The 21307-nt window shown below is 40.9% G+C and overlaps 1 protein-coding gene across 1 annotated transcript; it reads right to left on the reverse strand.

The window, feature by feature from the left end:
- Window positions 1–725: 725 nt before the first annotated feature.
- On the reverse strand, window positions 726–20396 carry LOC126482729 (uncharacterized). The gene is made up of 4 exons (XM_050106561.1): window positions 20321–20396; window positions 10299–11285; window positions 10004–10204; window positions 726–823 (listed from the first exon to the last, which is right to left on the reverse strand). Exons 1-4 carry the CDS (start codon window positions 20394–20396, stop codon window positions 726–728), a joined length of 1362 nt encoding a protein of 453 aa, XP_049962518.1.
- Window positions 20397–21307: the final 911 nt, after the last annotated feature.

Consider the following 21307-nt stretch of genomic DNA (forward strand, 5'->3'; position numbering starts at 1 on the left):
AGGCTTTCTGGCAGATCTAAGTTTGAAGAAAATATTCTCTTGCATGCTATGTGTCAGGGATTCACTATTTTAACATATTTTAACCTATTTAACCTTAGTTATGTATCCTTGTTGATTCATATTTTAATATGCAACTGAAGTTTGGACATATGCCCTGAAACCGGGTAGGACTTTCCTGTTTGGAAATAAATAATTTTTACAGCTGCAGCGGATTTTATCGTTGACAATGATAATAAATTACTGTTATAGCAGAGTTCATTCTGTGGTCCCAGTAGCTTTCCACTCCTCAGCCAGATCACCACTGCTCCATGTACGATTCCAGATCATGAACAGAATAATTCTTGTAAATCTCATGCATCCGCAAATCGTTCTCTGTGACTTTTATGAATACAGTAGTATCTAAATGGTCAAATATTCAGAGCGATATCACTTACTTTTGTCAGGCATTCCATGATCATCACAGGTGAAATCCAAGGTGAAATCAGGCTAACCATGATGCAGTTTTTCCAGTCTTGGCACCCTCCATATATCTGAATGGTTTGGCGACTCTACAAAAATGGTTCAAATGGCTGTGAGAACTATGGGACTTAACATCTGAGGTCATCAGTCCCCTAGAACTTAGAACTACTTAAACCTAACTAACCTAAGGACATCACACACATCCATGCCCAAGGCAGGATTCGAACCTGCAATCGTAGCAGTCGCGCGGTTCCGGACTGAAGTGCCTAGAACTGCTCGGCCACGGCGGCCTGCGGCGATTCTACATTTGTGGAAAACACCCTTATTTCATGTCCAAATTTGGTGAATCCATGAAGTTGATATCCTTAAAAAACAAACAGTGCACAGTCATTGTAGAAGGCTCAAATGGTTCAAATGGCGCTGAGCACTATGGGACTCAACTGCTGAGGTCATGAGTCCCCTAGAACTTAGAACTAGTTAAACCTAACTAACCTAAGGACATCACACACATCCATGCCCGAGGCAGGATTCGAACCTGCAATCGTAGCAGTCGCACGGTTCCGGACTGAAGTGCCTAGAACTGCTCGGCCACGGCGGCCTGCGGCGATTCTACATTTGTGGAAAACACCCTTATTTCATGTCCAACTTTTGTGAATTCCATGAAGTTGATATCCTTAAAAAACAAACAGTGCACAGTCATTGTAGAAGGCCTGTGTGACTATGATGATGTTTTCACTCTTAGGTTTCATCATGATATGCAGTAGATATGGCACTACACTTGTTAATTTATACAATTTCATGCAAAGTTTCAGTGAATGTAGAATAATTGATCATATGTTCATGTAACCAAAAGGAGTATGCTCCAGTGCCTACGTGAATGTATCTGAATTTTTGAATTCTATGTGAATGTCTGTTACCACCATGCACCCACATTCATTGCTCTCATTGTAAAAAAAGCGAAATCTTGCATACCTGCCATAGGCCAAGGCCAAGAACATTATTACCCCATTCAAGCTACAAATTATCAATTGTTAAAATTCAGAATTCAAGTACACTTTAACATTGGTTAGTTTAAAACTGTCAAATATGCTGGAATCCTTTTCAGATTGCCCTTCCTACAACTCCAGCATAATGAATGAAGATATTTCTAGCTGAATAGTCTGTCTGTATGTTGTGTATCGAATTGGATATTCAAGTTAGGTATTTCTGAAGCAAAAGGTTTGTGGGAGAAATACTGAACTCTAGGTGTTATATCAAGTGAACTATTTCACGTTTTCAATTATATCAGTGTAATTAACTCGTAATTTTCCCATGTTAACATGGTGTGCTTCACCTGGAATGGAGTGTACTGACATATGTGTGCATTGGTTTTATTCCTTTGCACCCACGCTACTTCATAAGTAATCTATGTTTAGATCACGATTTCCTCTCCTCAAAAATTGATTAGATTCAGCAGATAATATGAAGCTTGGGATGGTCCAATGTGCAGGCAGTCACTGGTAGGTATATGGGTTGCTTGGTACTTTATATCTCGGTTTCACTGTAGAGAAAAACCTGCAGATCGTTTGAATTAATCTGTCATTGAGAAAAGGATTCACTGTGGTACTGCACTCAACATAAATCATTCTAACCAGTAACATATATACTGGTCATGCTTGTTTGCAAATTTTATGGGAATTCATATCCAAAACTTGGCTCCCTGAGAAGCTTAATAGATCTCATACTGAACCCTCTGGGCTAAGATGCATTGTCTGTCATGTCGTTTTTATTTCTGTTTTATACATATTAACGTTTGCACATAGTAATCTATCCACACTCATTGGACGTGAATCACATGTGTGTGTAATGTTCTGTTATTTTTAGAAGGGGCATTATTCTAAAGAATTTTGTACCAGTAGAGTGCAAATAAGTGTACTGCTGAAAGTTACTGCGTCAACAAAACGAATTGCGTTAGTAAAAATCGAAACTGTAAAAATTTGTATTTGTATTAATTTATTGGGAATTGTTAATGGGTATGTTATTAATTTGGAGCTGGTACTTAACAAAAATGAAGTTGTTTCATGAAATTATATTTTTCCCTACCCATGTTTGAGTAAAGTAATGAAACTCATTATTCTGAATGAAATGTGAATTTAAGAAACAATTACTGAAATTTATATACATGGTAACAAGCAGAGTATGCCCACTAGCTCAGCTGAAAATGCAAGTCCTTATAAAAGGTATGAAAGTTAATTAACATCACACTGAACACTTCATAATAATTCACTACCAGAAGTCCTTTAATTAATACTTTTTCAGGTCTGAAAGATCTATGTTGTATATGTGCAGACTGAAGCGACGAATGAAAATTTGTTCCCAGTCATAGCCATTCACTTGTCACTTCAGTCTGCATATATACATCATAAAAGTATTTTATTAATCATGATCTGTAACACAGCAGTAATAGAAAAATGTTATTTCACTATAATGTAAACTGCTTTCAGGTGTCAGTGACCATTACCAGAAACACAATGGATGATCAATACATACATCACAATCAACAATATGGAAACAAGCAATGCTGAAAGTATAAAAGCAAGAATTACACGATATATTGATAAATTTTCAAAATTATATAACAATGTTGAAATGATTTACATACTGCAATTTGTCAGAAAAACTGATTTAAGTGATTAACAATTCTCTAACTCAAAATGGTAACAAAAGTAGTTACATTTTCTAAGTTTCATCAACAATATCAGTCTCGCTTTCCACCGACCTAACAAAATTTAACATTTACTGTCTGTCTCTCTTATGAGTTCAAATTGCAAGTCTTTTTCAAAGACATTCACTTATTACAACAGGGAGTAGAAGACATAGTTCGGATGAGAAGAAATGCAAGAAATGAGTGGTTTGTTGATGAATGCAGGCTAGTAATAGAACGTAAAAATGCAGCAAGACTGAGAATGATACACAGAGAAACAAGAAGAAACGTGGAGGTATACAAAGAATTAAGATCCAATGCCCAAAGACTATGCAAGAAAAAGAAAAAGGAACAGCTGCAATCAAAGTTTAAAGAGATAGAAGAATTAAGGGTACAGAATGAAACGAAGAAATTCTATCATGACATGAAAAGATGAGAAAACATTTTCAACCGAAACAAAATGAATGCAAAAACAGGAATGGCGAGACAATAAGAGATGAACAAGAAATATTGCAGGAGTGGGCAAAATACTTTGAAGATATGCTCAACAAAACTCAGATCAGGGCCCAAGAGGTACACAGGAACAGGAAGACAACACAGATACAAGAGAAACTGAAAGGGATGAGGCACAAAACGTAACAATGCTGGATGTGGAAACAGTGATAAATAAACTACAAAAGAACTGTGCACCCAACGAAGATGGGACCGTGTCAGAGCTAATAAAATCAGGGGGCAACCTCAAAGATGTGAAATATTTAAACTAATAAACAACATATGGGTAAATGAAAGCACGCTGGAGGTGTGGAATACTGGAAAAATATGCCCAATATATATAGGAAAGGAGAAAAGCTCAATTGTGAAAACTATAGACGTATAACAGTACTGAATACAGAATATAAGATTTTCTCTGGAGTGCTGAACAAAAGAATAAAAAAGTGCTCCAAAAAGATACTCGGAGAATACCAATGCGGATTCTGACCAAACAGAGGTACATCTGACCAGTTGTTTGTTGTTAGATAAATAATGGAAAAATTTTATGAATATGATATAGATCTCAACTTCCTGTTCACTGACTTTAAACAAGCTTCTGGAAGTATTAAGAGACCAGAATCGTATAAAGGACTGAAATAATTGGACATCTGTGATAAACTGAAGAGGTTAATCGAGCTAACAATGACTGATACAAAAGCAAAAGTAAAAGTGAATAACAGAATGACCAGGCAGTTTGAGGATGGAGTGAAACAGGGTGATGGTCTCTCTGCAGTCCTGTTTAGCTTAGAACTGCATCGTATCATACAAAAAGTACAAATTTTTACAGTTTAGATTTTTACTAGCGCAATTCGTTTTTTGATTTAGTAACTTTCAGTAGTACACTTATTTGGTCATCATCTTATCAATATTCTGCGTCATGCTCCATAAACAGCGCCGCTCATACCAGGTATACTGAATTTTAGCACCAATGCGTTCAACATTCTCTACATCTACTCGAACTTTAAAGTCTATTCCAGGTGCTAAGACTAGATTCCTCCATTTCAGTCTGCCTGCAGTCACATGACAAGTATTGGCAAAGAACAGTAATTTGGAGCCTTTTAACAGGAGCTCAGCAGTTCGATGAAACTCGGATAGCCCATCATTGTGTACTGCAGCTGCTGGGGCAAATAGGCCATCTGCATTGCCTGATCCCGTAGTTGAAGTGTTAGCTCCTGTTGTGGCACAAGATACTTGAAAAAAAGATCTGATAAATCAGTAGGTTGACTGTGGTATGCTGCAGTGGTGTAGAGAACAGAAACTCATACACCTGCATGCCCTGGTCAATCATTTCAGCTAGTGCTGAGCCCTGCTCCACTACATCAGAGAGTGTTGGGAGTTGTTTCACTGTTGGGAAAAAGAAAAACAAGTATTCACAAAAAACACATAGAATATTTATGAATTATTAATAATGAGCCTGACAGCTGAACTAATTCTTGCATTTGAATGTGAAAGTCTTGTTATGATTTTTCTCCTGTCGACTGGTGGTTGCTGATGCTTGACGGTACTTCATGATCATCATTTTTCCAGTACAGAGTAGATACTATAAATGACGGAACTCAGAGAAATTGGGCGAGTGAGAGGAGGAACAAGGGAACTTGATTTTCCCGCCATTTTAAAGTAATTCTGTTCGCCTAGAGAGAGAAAATGGAAGGGAGCGGAACTGTTTACCCACCGTTTTTAAGTCGTCTTATTGGCCTAAAACATTGAGAGGAGAGAGTCCATAGCTTCGGGGCCATAATCAGCACAGTGACCTTTATTTTCCCACCATTTTCATGTGACACAATTGATCAGATGTGGGGAGCTTATCTTGACACCTGATAGGTATCAAGTTACAAGCTGACCTTGAATGTATTACATACAACCGCCCAAGAGATGTGGGAGATAGCCTTGAGATTAGATTGCGATTTGGCCTCACTCTCTTACGTTCGTCGTCAACATTCCGTTCGACCACTTATGACCACGGCAAAGGAGGATGCCATATTGTGCACCAGGTACACAGTAACACATTCACATCTCTGCATGCCATCTGAGAACAAGTAATGAATCCCTTGCAACATTCAGTGTTATCCTGTGCCATTGGTGGAAGGACACCAATAGCCAGATAAGGGACTTAGCATCTCATGCACAGGCTGCGATTAACACTACAACACAAATGGCTTTGTCTGGAGTGGTGTTGTGACCGGGAAACAAGGACTGGTGATGATTTTGCATCACATGGTGTTTAGAGTATCGTGGTGCCATTTTTCAACAGGACAATGCTCGTTCACATATGGCAACTGCTTCTGTGGCCCATCTGCGTGATATTTGCTCCTGTGGCCAGCAAAATTCCAAAATTTGTCATGGATTGGACATGTGTAGGACCATCTCGGACCGCAACTCCATCCCCATGACAGTGTCGATTACATCAAGAACCAGATACAACAGTTGTGGGCTAGTTTGCCTCAGGAGATGCTACAAAGACTTCATGACGCCCTTCACAACCTAATTACGGCATAAATCCATTCCAGAAGGAAGTGAAATATTCACAAGTGGTCTCATACTGCCAGTTTCATTATAAATAAGACTCGATTTTGTAATCCCTGAAATAACATCACATATCCTCTAAAACTGTGAAGTTTCATTTCGTTACCTCCTTCACTTTTGGGTCGTCATTAAGTCAAACTAAATTTCATGTTATGATTTTTGTCAGCATCATCTGCAAGACGTAATTAACCAAAGTAAGTAAATTATAAAATTAAACGTAGGAATTTCATTATGTTCAACAACAATGGCTCAAATATATCACCAAGAGACGATCGCTTTGTTCAGTATGTATCAGAAGGCTATGAAGGTGGGATGATATATATTTGTATGCTTTACTGTGGAGACAGATGGGGAAACCAGAGTATTGATAAACACAAGCAGCAACCCATGTACGAAAGTGACATACAATAAATTACCAGTTACGAATTTCTTTCGTCGTTCATATTACTTATACAAGAAAGGAAACCCAGTATGCACTACGCTACATGAGCAGGTTATAAGCTAAAGGTGCCGGGAAACTGGTTCAATGTTGTCAAGTAGTCAGTCAAAAACAAGTAAAAGAGCTATACACCGTAAACTCGCATTATAAAGGATAGAAAATTGCTGGGATGAAAACTGAAAACAAAATAAAAGAACAAACTCTCTTGAATTGATTGTAAATGATAGTATGTACCAGAGCGTTTAATTAACAATGTTTGCTGTAATGTTATACTAAAAAGAAAAGCGACTAACAGATTTAAACCCAGAGTGCACAAAATTAAACGTTTTGTGGGACGTTATGTCAGAGTCTATCTGTCTAGACGGAATTTTGAATATGTGATCAGTTGTTGACAGCTGAAGTAAATATTCGGAATTCTCTCTTTCCTGAGATGATTTCAAAAATTACGTGAATCGGATTGCTTTGTGAACATGGAATTAACCCTTTAGAGAAATCGTTGTATAATAACTACGGCTGTAAAATTTCGTACAAATGTAACTCTACAGAGTTTAGCTGCATTTATTTTCATTAATTTTCAAGAGGCGAACTTCCTACAATTTCACAATCGTGGATAGGTGTCTACAATTTTCCTGATAGCATGGAAGACCATGTAAGAAAAGTGGAGCCGAACGTATTTCTACTTAAAACAAAAAAAAAAATGTGTGTCCCTACACTGGCTTTAAATGAGAAAAAGATTTTGTCAGATGTCTTTGAATTTTGTTGTTAGTGTTATTAGTAATGTAGCTCAATCATTTGTTTAGGCGGCACTAAATCGTTCAAACAAATTGCTTAGTTTAGTGTCATGTTTTTAGACTCTCCAAATAACTGTCGATTGGAGGACAAGTCTTTCAGTAGGACTGTCGGTTTGAACGTTCCTTGTGATGTACTGGAAGTGGTTGTGCGGTTGTTACGCTACAAGATTTTTCTTTATGAGGGTAGGAGTCCAAACTCCTCCTGGTCATCGCACTGTAAATTTTTGTGGGCACTTCACGTGAATGTCGTGATGTTTCCTTTAAGATGTTCACGATCATTATCCAGATAACTTAGAGGTGTGTCTCTAACGACCACGATGTCCTAAGTTACATTCAGATTTTTCTGAATTCAGATCAGATGTGACATTTCCTTCCCGTAACTACGTATTCTCTGTGGACGACTATTTCGGTTCTCCTTCTACAAAGATGAGCCAAAACTACGTAACCAACTCCTTAATTACTTGTTGGTCCACCTCTGGAATGAAATACAGCAACCATTCCGTGTGACATGGATCTACAAATCCTTAAAAAGTGTCCGTAGGTTTGTGGTACCAGATGTCTTCGCCCCGATCACACAATTCGGATACACTAAGGGCTGTCGGTTTGTGGACATGTAGATGCCACCAGATACGTTTCAGGTCAGCTGAATTTCATGGCAAACAGGTCAACGTGAGATCACTATCTTGATCCTCAAACCAATGTTAGACGATTCTGGCATTGTAACATGGGCAGTTATCCCAGTGGAAGGAGACATCGTCTTCGGGTAAAGGATGATGTCATGGTACTGCCACAGGTCCCATGGAAGCCGAGATGGGTGTCCCTATAGCACGACACTGATCTCACTGGCAGTGTATGTACCGAGGAACCGTTTTCAAGACGACAGCGTATCCGTAAACGATCATCTACCTGGTGTAACAACAAACGTGATTCATCCGACCAGGTGACTCGTTCCTATTCATCCGTGGTCCAGTCTCTATTATACTGCGCCCGTTGCAATCGTAACTGAACATGTCGTGGGTTAACGTGAGAACACGTTGGTTAGTAATGCTGCGGAGCCCCATGTTCAACAATGTTAACTAAACAGTGTGTTCCGAAACAGTTTTGCAAATACCTGCGTTATACTCTGTCGACAGAGCTGTCACAGGTAGTTGCTCATCTTGCTCTAACTAGCAGGCAAGCCTCCGACTACTTTCTTTGACGAGGCGTTGGCGCCTATCACCCCGTCGCATACCTGTTGCTTCGCCGTCCATAAGCCAGTTTCTACAGATGCTCACGACTCTGTCGTGCCTCACGCCAACCTGCTTCGCCCTTTCTGAGGTGCTCTTTCCCAGGCGCCGAGACCTAACGATCTGCCCTTTATTAACGTCGCCTACATCACTGTACTCCACACTTTGCAGCCCACATCTTCGCTAGAATGGTTCTTCATGGGTATCAGCTCTGCTTACGTGCATCTCTTACCATGTCACCTACGCGCAACACAACCGGGCGATGTTCAATCCTATGGTGGGCGGTGATCATACTGTTTTCCCTCTACTGTATAGGTGTCATGTACGAGGTCGATGACTGTGAGGTAGACTTTTCTGCTTTTATGGAACGAGTTTTATTGCCAGCTGAGTATATGTCAAATGCATAGACTGATAGCACAGTCTTTTCGTTCACTATTTGTTAATTCTGCTTATATCTAAACGCCTAAATCACATGGTTTGCCGCACATCTCGAATTTTGACTTGATTTACAATCCCAAATCCGCAATATTTTTCGGTATTTTAGAGAGGAAATCCACGACAGCGCCCACGAGGCCGCCCAGAAACGTTTCGTACTGGTCTCCAGCGTCGTGCTCTTCAGATGTCCTGTTCGTGCCCGGGGGCGCTGACCAACTTGCTCCCTGTTCGTTCCCTGTTTCTTCGTTTCCTTGGGAAACATTGCCCTTCTTTCCCAACTCGTTAAAAATGTCCAGAAGTGCAATTTTGTGCAAGGCTGCTTGCCTACTCTTTCTTATGAGGTTCGAACGTGGGTCACCTGGTCTTGCAGTTTTTGCTGTACGCTGATTACCTTCGCTCGAGGGTAATTTGCTTGCACTGCTACTGTTCGTGTTGTTAACGTGTGGTGTGTCCGTGTTTGATCCGAGAGTACTTGCAACCCGACCTGAGGCCTTTATCGTCTCCGGAAATTGTGTCCATCTTCCTAAGGCTCTGACAAAAGGTGACCCTTCCAAGTCAGTGAACAAATTGACATGAACGTTTTTGCTGTCACCCTCATCATACTTTCCTTCCTTCAGTGAGCTCTTATTTTTATTCTGTCCCTTTGGTTCCTGGTTTAACGAAAATCTAAAATTGCTGCCGTCGTTAGTCTTGTGACCCTTCAACATTTTCATCTCCTTCGTGCGAGATTCATGGTCAAATTCGGATTTCTTTTCCGTTAATTGGGGCTGGTAACGCTTTTTTCTCCATTTCAATGCTCTTCTGTCTTCGTCTTCGCTGGGACTCATCCAGATTATCATTGTCAACTCTTGATAATCGGCAGACGTGAACGTCACATCGTACCTCACAGGTGAAACGGGCTGATCGAAATACTCACGTTCCGTTGACAGGAGATCTTCAGAGTCTTCAACTGAATATTCTTCGATATGGGCGCCGCCAGCTGTTTCTAACGATCGGTAACTCTGTTCTAAAGAGCTTTGCTTTCCATTTTTTTCCAAATCGAAAGACTCATGAGAAATTTCAGCTTCATACTCATAAAAGTGTGTTGGTAGCCTTGACTCCCCAAACGGAAGGAACTCTGCGAAAGAAGAATATCCATATTAATACTACACAACAACTGACGAAATTTGATTTGGCACCTTGTACAACAACTGTTTGCTTATTCCACTCACCTTCATAATCAAAAGGAATGGAACGTTTTTCATTCCCTTTGCTGACAATATGACTGGGACTTCGCTCCCACCTCGACTTCTCACCACCATTAATCACCGTATCGCCGAAAATGGCAGCCACAAATGACCTTTCTGAATGTAGACTTTGTTCCGATGTTTTTTTACCGTCAATATGAATCTTTTTGCTAACGCGCAGGTTTTGCTTTCCAGTAGACAAAGCTTCCCAGACACTCTGCTTCTTGTTCGAAATCCCACTCAGGTCCAACAGCCTTCCGACTGCGTCAGTGACGTATGTTTTTTGTTCAGAACTCAGAATGTCTGTCAGCAGGTCTTCTACTAGAAATGCAAAAACAATCTCGTCAATAATTACTTCGCACTCGTGGCAGCGGGTGGTGTCTGTGACCGTTTTCACTATGGCATAGTAGCAGGTGCACAGGACGTCTTCGAGATGCTCAGACCAGTCGTTCTCTGGGACAAACAGGTGCTCCTCGGACAAAACGTTCTTCACGATGTAATTCGCTAAACTTTTCCTTGTGGAAGGTGGTGCGCTACAATGGCGTACACTGTCCACAACTTGCCGAGCCCAGAGCGCACACAAAGCTCTAAGTAGCAAGGTGGTGCCGTTTTTGCACTGAAGCGAGCCCCGTACAGTCTTGTCGAGAACTCTTTTATACGCTTGCAGGACGTTGTCCACAACAGCGTCTGTCGACAGTCTTCTACTCTTACCGGCTTTTGAGTGATCTTGCGGATGTGTCTTTGAGGCCATCGAACCAACGAGACTGCGATCAGCTTGAGGGCGGCTCGGCCGGTCTACAGAGGTCGATGTTGTCGAACTTGTCGCACTGCTGAATGCCTTAGTGTACACGGAGGTGGGCGGGAGAGGAGGCTCTCCCACAAAGTCTAGCAAGATGTCCACTTCGTTGCGGTCATCGTTCAACAGAGGTGAAGTATTAATGCCGCTGACGAACGCTCTCTCTCTCGTCAGACCTGCGAAAGAATAAGATCCACAATAATTTTGTGCAATAACTGGAGAAATTTAGATTTGCAACTAGACAACAATTGTTTGAATCTAACAGTGCATTAGTTGCTGACTTTTAGTCATCTAGGCTTCCTTCAACGCTTAGAACGTGATTTTACACATAAAGTGATACATTATCGTCAGGATTCGTAACCCCCTCAGATATACGAGTACACTGAGAGGCCAAAAGCCGTAGGAAGGCACTGGATCTATTGTTAATATGAAGTTCCTCCACTATTTCCCCCGCAAGTCGTCTGAAGTGCAGTGATGTACCGAGGAATAGACTCAAACAGGTGTTGGAATCGTTCTGAGGAGATACTGGTCTATGTATTTTCCAGTGGTACCCACAATTGTTATTGTGTACTTGCTGTTTAGATTCATCCAGAATACAGAGATGTCAGCAGCATCCCATCCGGCTGCCCTAAGAAGAAATTCATGAGAGAGAAAGCGATGTGCTCACATTGTATCCCTCCAGGACACAATTTCGGATATTTCTGGCGAAGCTCGGTTTGCCTCGGGCTCGCTGCTCATGTCACAGATCAGTGAAATTTTCATACTCCGCGCATGTGTAGTACCATTTCACCGCTGCTTGATTTGAACAACTAAAGGAAACACGTTTCCAGTCTGCGCGCGAAGTTGTAGCTCACGTGCTTATGTGCGTGCGGTGAATGGGAAAAACAGCTCACTCTAGAAGGGGGAAGGGGAAAAGTATTTTCGCCTCTAGATCAGTGCTGACAAACCACCCACCCACCCACCCACACACACACACACACACACACACACACACACACACTCACTATTTATTGCTTACTGCCCACATCTGTGCTTCACAATGATACGCCGATTCCTAACGAAATGCGCCTGTTTAAATAACACAAACCGGATCCATAGCTTGGTGAAGAAATTAGTTATCTGTTATTGGCTCACACCTAAAGTTCAGTGCTAGTTGTATGTTAATTACGCGCAAGTGTTTACGTGCATCTCTGCTAAGATTCCAGTGTTAGCTGACATAGGCGACATAAAAATGAAAATACTTGCATACTTTGCCTACTTTCATTCCATAATGTCATATGGTATAATATTTTGGGGTAACTCTTCAAGTGAAACAAAAGTTTTCAGAGTCCAAAAGCGTGTGATACGTATTATTTGTGGAGTAAATTCACGGACGTCCTGTAGAAACCTCTTCAAAGAACTGGGTATACTAACTACTGCCTCTCAGTATATTTACTCCTTAATGAAATTTGTCCTAAATAATATATCTCGTTTTCCACCAAACAGCTCAGTTCATACACACAATACTAGGAACAAAAATTATCTGCACAAGGACTTAAAAACACTCACTTTAGTTCAAAAAGGTGTCCACTACCCAGGAACACTCATCTTCAATAATTTGCCAGCAAATATAAAAAATTTAGTTACAAATAAAGATCAGTTTAAAAGGAGCCTGAAAGACTTACTAAATAGCCAACTCCTTCTACTCCATTGACGAATTTTTTAATAGAAACAAATGATGTATTTTATATATTCATACTATTAGGTTTTTTAATTCAGCTTAAAAAATATATTGACAAGTTCCACATCCACGAGGATCTCCTCAGCACGAATCTATGGAACGGAACATTAATTTCATCTTATCTAATTATTCGCAAGATATTTGGCATTCAGAAGAGAAAAGTAGATGCTGAACGTTGCCAGTTCTATGAAAAATGGGCGGAGGCTATATATTTATCATGTACAAGAGTAAACTTGTTTGCTTGTTGTGTGGTGAAAGGTGAAGGAATATAACTTCTAGAGGCACTTTTCTACAAATCCTGTTGCTTAAAGGGCAACTGCGGAAAGACAAAATGAAGAGTGGCACTTTCAACTTTATTAGCGATGAAATAAAGCAGAAAATTAACTACCTTTCCATTCCGCCTGGAGCCGAAACAAGAGGTAAAACTTCATTAGCTTGGCCTCACAACGTTATAGAAAGTGTAGAACTCCAAATCTGGTCATTACAGTGTAAGAAATAAGCCAGTGCATAATTATATACCCTCTGTACATCACTATTTACAGTTAATTAATCGCAAGAATCTACATACCCTCCGTTAGATCCATGTCAACTTTTACTAACAGATCAGAGGGATAGAAGGAAGCGGTATGGGAAATTGAGGCTGTGTCGAAAGAATATTATTACCCTAGATCTTTAGTATCATGACCAGAGTAGAATTTTAACCATCTCGGAATCCGCCAATAGGGTGTGGTTTGCTCTCGGTCACTGACTTTCTAGTAATGTTCAGATTACTGCAAGAAGGAGACGAGCATTTGTATAGCTCAGATGCTGAGAAAGTAATTACACCAGATAAAATCTTTTCTATCGACTAAATCATTAAGTTTGCAATCAGAATTTTTGTTTTTACTTATGGAAGTTTCGTTCTACGTCGTACTGCAGTTTCACCAAACAGAAAAGTAAAGTTCTACTTACTATGGATGTGGTTACTATACACAAAACTGCTTACTTTAGGACACATAACAAAATGCTATCTGAAGTCACAAACATTTTATTCCAGGATGTCAAATCAAACACATTTCAGTCGTTTAATTTCCAAATTTATTTTTATTTTTTTTGGCTACCAGTTTCGGCGATTTAGTGCGCCATCTTCAGGCCCGTGACTGACGTGTAGGAAGATTCCACCTCGGTTCAACATTCAATGTTTATCTAACAGTCGGAAGATGATGGTTGAAGTGATGGCTATAGCAAGCAGAAATCTACAGATACCAGTATTTGAATGTTGGTGCATGTTTTGACCGGTCCGAGATGGAATCTTCCAATACGTCGGGAAGGGGCCTGAAGATGGCGTACTAAATCGACGAAACTGGTAGCCAAATAAAATAAAAATAATTTGGAAACTAGACAGCTGAAAGGTGTTTGATTTAACATCCTGCAGCGAACAGCAGAGTCCTGCAACTATCTCTGGAAAGATGTACATACAGAGAACACTTCGTGTTTCCCTTGAGTGACCTGGTGACGTCGTGGCACCATACTTCTGTATTTTTCCGGGGAAACCCTGGGAACCCAAGCAGTCGTCTTTAATTTGATGAACTTAAATACCTATCTTGAGAATCTGCCACGCTATATCAAAAACCGGTCTTGCGGGTGTAATTAAAGTCTCTTCCAGAATGAATGTAATACTTTTATCTTGTACAACGTCATTTGTACTAAATCACTGAAAATTAGGGGAACTCCCTTGGTAAACAACAACATGCAATTTTTCAAATGGGCTCTAGGAACTTTGTAAGAAAGTGAAATAAGGCGTACGGCATTCGAAAATAACTTCACCTGTAACCTACACCCACTTGAAACTACTTGGTATTGTCAAATCTTGGTCTTCAATTTTTTTCTTCCAAATTTCGAATACGGAATTCACGTTTACTTCGTGCCTCTACATGTGCGCTACCAACCTATCCCTTGTTTCAGTCAATTTGTGCCATAAAACTGTTTTCTAACAAGTTCAGTTCAATGCTTCTTTCTTAACTATCCCTTCAACCAATCTACCCTTCAGCATTATTGTGTATATTTGAAAAGCTTCTGTCCAGATAGTACTTCTGACCAAGGCTACAAATCCAGACTTCCACAGGGTGTTGCTACATAGAGAGTCCCAGTGTCGGTTGTGTACATCGTACGACAGCGAAACATGGTAATATGTAGTGGATCACGAATGCGACGTGGGCAAAAATATCAAACAAGTGAGAAAGCAAACTTACACAGTTTGATCAATATGAGCACCGAAAATTTCGACGAGATGTTACACGGCTCCAGCTTTACACCTGGTAGCCAAACTTGGCACTAAATTTTTTCCAGCAAAATCGTTATCGCATTAACGTATTAGAATAGCTGCCGAATTTCGCTGCTAAACGCTAACTAAAGCCCACACTGGACCTCTGTGAGTAGGTGCACCTTATTTATAACCATCCAGTAACACATAAATTTATGTTCAGCGTTAAGAAATATTTATTTTTTTATTTTTATTTTTTTTATTTTTTATTTATTTATTTGCAGAAACGCAGTTCTTGTTTTATATTCTCTTAACTATGAACCATGGACCTTGCTGTTGGTGGGAAGGCTTGCGTGCCTCATCGATACGGATAGCCGTACCGTAGGTGCAACCACAACGGAGGGGTATCTGTTGAGAGGCCAGACAAACGTGTGGTTCCTGAAGAGGGGCAGCTGCCTTTTCAGTAGTTGCAGGGGCAACAGTCTGGATGATTGACTGATCTGGCCTTCTAACACTAACCAAAACGGCCTTGCTGTTGTGGTACTGCGAACGGCTGAAAGCAAGGGGAAACTACTGCCGTAATTTTTCGCGAGGGCATGCAGCTTTACTGTATGGTTAAATGATGATGGCGTCCTCTTGGGTAAAATATTCCAGAGGTAAAATAGTCCCCAATTCGAATCTCCTACTCAAGATGACGTCGTTATCAGGAGAAAGAAAACTGGCGTTCTACGGATCGGAGTGTGGAATGTCAGATCCCTTAATCGGGCAGGTAGGTTAGAAAAGTTAAAAAGGGAAATGGATAGGTTAAAGTTAGATATAGTGGGAATTAGTGAAGTTCGGTGGCAGGAGGAACAAGACTTTTGGTCAGGTGAATACAGGGTTATAAATACAAAATCAAATAGGGGTAATGCAGGAGTAGGTTTAATAATGAATAAAAAAATAGGAGTGCGGGTAAGCTACTACTAACAGCATAGTGAACGCATTATTGTGGCCAAGATAGACACGAAGCCCATACCTAATACAGTAGTACAAATTTATATGCCAACTAGCTCTGAAGATGATGAAGAAATTGATTAAATGTATGATGGGCTAAAAGAAATTATTCAGGTAGTGAAGGGAGACTAAAATTTAATAGTCATGGGTGACTAGAATTCGAGAGTAGGAAAAGGGAGAGAAGGAAACGTAGTAGGTAAATATGGATTAGGGCTAAGAAATGAAAGAGAATGCCGCCTGGTAGAATTTTGCACAGAGCATAACTTAATCATAGCTAACACTTGGTTCAAGAATCATGAAAGAAGGTTGTATACATGGAAGAAAACCTGGAGATACTAGAAGGTTTCAGATAGATTATATAATGGTAAGACAGAGGGGGGAAAGAAATACGGTATAAGAAGAATGGGTAGCTTTGAGGGGTGAGATAGTGAAGGCAGCAGAGGATCAAGTAGGTAAAAAGAAGAATGCTAGTAGAAATCCTTGGGTAACAGAAGAAATACTGAATTTAATTGACGAAAGAAGAAAATACAAAAATGCAGTAAATGAAGCAGGCAAAAAGGAATACAAACGTCTCAAAAATGAGATCGACAGAAAGTGCAACATGGCTAAGCAGGGATGGCTAGAGGACAAATGTAAGGATGTAGAGGCTTATCTCACGAGGGGTAAGATAGATACTGCCTACAGGAAAATTAAAGAGAGCTTTGGAGAAAAGAGAACCATTTGCATGAACACCAAGAGCTCAGATGGAAACCCAATTCTAAGCAAAGAAGGGAAAGCAGAAAGATGGAAGGAATATATAGAGGGTCTATACAGGGGCGATGTTCATGAGGACAATATTATGGAAATCGAAGAGGATGTAGATGAAGATGAAATGGGAGATATGATACTGCGTGAAGAATTTGACAGAGCACTGAAAGACCTAAGTTGAAACAAGTCCCCGGGAGTAGATAACATTCCATTAGAACTACTGACAGCCTTGGGAGAGCCAGTCCTGACAAAACTCTACCATCTGGTGAGCAAGATGTATGAGACAGGCGAAAATCCCTCAGACTTCAAGAAGAATATAATAATTCCAATCACAAAGAAAGCAGGTGTTGACCGATGCGGAAATTACCGAACTATCAGTTTAATATGTCACAGTTGCAAAATACTAACGCGAATTCTTTACAGATGAATGGAAAAACTGGAAGACGTCGACCTCGGGGAAGATCAGTTTGGGTTCCGTAGAAATATTGGAACACGTGAGGCAATACTGACCCTACGACTTATCTTAGAAGAAAGATTAAGGAAACGCAAACCTACGTTTCTAGCATTTGTAGGCTTAGAGAAAGCTTTTGACAACTTAACTGGACTACTCACTTTCAAATTCTGAAGGTGGCAGGGGTAAAATACAGGGAGTGAAAGTCTATTTACAATTTGTACAGAAAGCAGATGGCAGTTATAGGAGTCGAGGGACATGAAAGGGAAGCAGTGATTGGGAAGGGAGTGAGACAGGGTTGTAGCCTCTCCCCGTTGCTATTCAATCTGTATATCGAGCAAGCAGTAACGGAAACAAAAGAAAAGTTCGGAGTAGGCATTAAATTCTATGGAGAAGAAATAAAAACTTTGAGGTTCGCCGATGACATTGTAATTCTTTCAGAGACAGCAAAGGACTTGGAAGAGCAGTTGAACGGAATGGACAGTGTCTTCAAAGGAGGGTATAAGATGAACATCAACAAAAGCAAAACGAGGATAATGGAATGTAGTCGAATTAAGTCGGGTGATGCTGAGGGAATTAGATTAGGAAATGAGACACTTAAAGTAGTAAAGGAGTTTTGCTATTTGGGAAGCAAATAACTGATGATGGTCGAAGTAGGGAGGATATAAAATGTAGACTGGCAATGGCAAGGAAAGCGTTTCTGAAGAAGAGAAATTTGTTAACATAGGGTATAGATTTAATTGTCAGGAAGTCGTTTCTGAAAGTATTTGTATGGAGTGTAGCCATGTATGGAAGTGAAACATGGACGATAAATAGTTTATACAAGAAGAGAATAGAAGCTTTCAAAATGTGGTGCTACAGAAGAATGCTGAAGATTAGATGGGTAGATCACATAAGTAATGAGGGGGTATTGAGTAGAATGTGGGAGAAGAGGACTTCGTGGCACAAATTGACTATAAGAAGGGATCGGTTGGTAGGACACGTTCTGAGGCATCAAGGGATCACCAATTTAGTACTGGAGGGCAGCGTGGAGGGTAAAAATCGTAGAGGGAGACCAAGAAATGAATACACTAAGCAGATTCAGACGGATGTAGGTTGCAGTAGGTACTGGGAGATGAAGAAGCTTGCACAGGATAGAGTAGCATGGAGAGCTGCATCAAACCAGTCTCAGGACTGAAGACCACAACAACAACTACAGGGCTATTACAAATGATTGAAGCGATTTCATAAATCCACTGTAGCTCCATTCATTGACATATGGTCACGACACACTACAGATACGTAGAAAAACTCATAAAGTTTTGTTCGGCTGAAGCCGCACTTCAGGTTTCTGCCGCCAGAGCGCTCGAGAGCGCAGTGAGACAAAATGGCGACAGGAGCCGAGAAAGCGTATGTCGTGCTTGAAATGCTCTCACATCAGTCAGTCAGTGCAACGACACTTCAGGACGAAGTTCAACAAAGATCCACCAACTGCTAACTCCATTCGGCGATGGTATGCGCAGTTTAAAGCTTCTGGATGCCTCTGTAAGGGGAAATCAACGGGTCGGCCTGCAGTGAGCGAAGAAACGGTTGAACGCGTGCGGGCAAGTTTCACGCGTAGTCCGCGGAAGTCGACGAATAAAGCAAGCAGGGAGCTAAACGTACCACAGCCGACGGTTTGGAAAATCTTACGGAAAAGGCTAAAGCAGAAGCCTTACCGTTTACAATTGCTACAAGCCCTGACACCCGATGACAAAGTCAAACGCTTTGAATTTTCGGCGCGGTTGCAACAGCTCATGGAAACTTGTTTTCAGTGATGAAGCAACATTTTTTCTTAATGGTGAAGTGTTTAAACCTCCTCTACCAAGAAACGTGCCAGAACTGCGAGCTCGCATCGACGATGCTTTCGAACTCATTGATGGGGACATGCTGCGCCGAGTGTGGAAGGAACTTGATTATCGGTTTGATGTCTGCCGAATCACTAAAGGGGCACATATCGAACATTTGTGAATGCCTAAAAAAACTTTTTGAGTTTTTGTATGTGTGTGCAAAGCATTGTGAAAATATCTCAAATAATAAAGTTATTGTAGAGCTGTGAAATCGCTTCAATCATTTGTAATAACCCTGTATTTTGCCACAGAGACAGGTAAACTCACAAACGACTCACTTCCTAATCTAGTTTTCTCAATATGGCCAAAACGTCCAATTGAGCTTCTCTGTCGTTACCCTGAATCATTACAGGTGAACGTCAGATGGGTCCTACTACACGACTATTGAATGGTGACAGCTTCCATGCGAGCAGAGTGGGCTGAATGTATGGAAAAAATAACTGAGGATGTTGCATATAACTGCTACGCAAACGAAGAAGTGTTAGCGGGCTCTATTAAACCAGTCAGAGTATTGATGACAAAAAAGAGGGATCAGCACAAATATCAGGCGTTCACTGTAACACTAAGTCATACCATGTCCGTAGAGCAACTGTATGAAGAGGTACAGCTGACAACCTCGCAGCCGTCCAGTCAGTTGCATGTCGGTCTCGCAGCAGTGTAGAGACTGGCAAATTTATTGTGCATTAGGCTACATCAAAGTGCTACCATGATTGAACGTATGAATGCACTTATCAGTTTATGTGTCTAATGTGATTATTGTCGTACATTCGTCAGGAGAGCAAATGGCAGCCAGTGCAAACGTAGTGGATGAAGACCAGTTTAGTTGTGATGAGGCATTGGTGTAGGGACGAATCATGATGAACGCCCGTATGAAGCTTCACATCTTAGTACTTTTGGGGTTCAGGCGTACAGAGATGAGGTACTGTTGCCACATGCCCCTCCTGATGGAGGTGAGGTAGATTCATGCCTCATACATGACAATGTCCGTTTTTATCAGATTGGCGTAGTGGACAACTTCTTTCACGTGCCACTAAGCATGTGGTGCAGTTAGCCTAAGAGGTGTTGACATTGTTGTACGACAAATGTCTTGGAATTAATATTTATCTTGCTCTGTAACACTTCGATTCTTGTTCATGCCGCTCGACTTTTGGACACTAGTCTGTTCTAACAAAAAGTTGCACTGAGCTTACCGGGCACACGTGTGTGAGCTGTGTGATGGAGGGCGGTTACAAACAGCCAGATCCAGAGGTTGCAGAGGTGTTGCATGTTGACACGGGTTCCACGGCCGTATGAGTCCTCCGCTAGTTCAGTCTCACCACTGCCCGAGCTTTATTCGCTCGTTTCGTTGTAATGGTTGCCGTTAAGCAGCTACACCGCTCCGTAGCTGTGCTACACCGGCGGTGCGCTGCTTAGAGGAGAGGCTGCTGCCTGGCAGTAACTGTGTAAAGAACAGCTGCTACTGTGGCAGATACTTTATGGGCTATTTCCATTGCAACAAAAGAATTTGTAACGACACACAGTAGCAAGTGTACCACACAGTTTATTGCCAAGTACGCTCAACAGGAGCTCCGATTATCTGGCAGCTCCACTTGATGCAGGCGCTTTTAAAAGCTACTTTGACTCTTTCTAAGGATTCATGCAATTTTGAGAGAATACCTAATTCATATATAATTCAAGGCATACCTAATTCATACCAAATATGTATCTACAAAGTTATGAAATATGATCACTAACAAGTTTTATCTCATTATTTCCGTGGATATTGACGTCCTTGGGCCTGTGGTGCAGACCAGCTCCTCCACAAAAGCCGTTTCCTCTGTGGTACTGTTCTGCAACACCCCATGCAGAATCCCTAGGAAGTAATATGTTGGAGACATCAATGACTGTAAGCCTCAGTCGGATTTTGTGGCGTGCTCAGATAGTTTGATTTGCTAAGACACGACTGCTAGCGGTAAGCAGGATATTCGGATACTATTCGTAGGTTGGCACAACATTTCAATTGTCTCGATAGAGAAATATTGTAAACAATTTTTCCAACTACGTAGTTTTCTCTTTGTGTGACACAAGCAACATGTGCGAGAATGATGTTTCTGGCGGAGACACTCCTGTATAAAACATTCTCGGACTTCTTGTCGCGTGAATCTTGGGTGAAACCTCATACGTCTAACTGTTACCAA

The sequence above is a fragment of the Schistocerca serialis genome, chromosome 1 (assembly GCF_023864345.2).
Source record: "Schistocerca serialis cubense isolate TAMUIC-IGC-003099 chromosome 1, iqSchSeri2.2, whole genome shotgun sequence".
In the NCBI taxonomy this organism is placed as follows: domain Eukaryota; kingdom Metazoa; phylum Arthropoda; class Insecta; order Orthoptera; family Acrididae; genus Schistocerca; species Schistocerca serialis.

What these genes read in the sequence shown, in the direction of transcription:
- LOC126482729 (XM_050106561.1), bottom strand. Translation starts at nt 20,396, where the DNA reads ATGCAACACCTCTGCAACCTCTGGATCTGGCTGTTTGTAACCGCCCTC. An exon ending in AGCTCACACACGTGTGCCCG is followed by an intron (nt 11,286 to 20,320) that starts GTAAGCTCAGTG and finishes ATTCTTTCGCAG; the next exon opens with GTCTGACGAGAGAGAGAGCG. An exon ending in AGATCTCCTGTCAACGGAAC is followed by an intron (nt 824 to 10,003) that starts GTGAGTATTTCG and finishes TTGTTTTTTAAG; the next exon opens with GATATCAACTTCATGGATTC.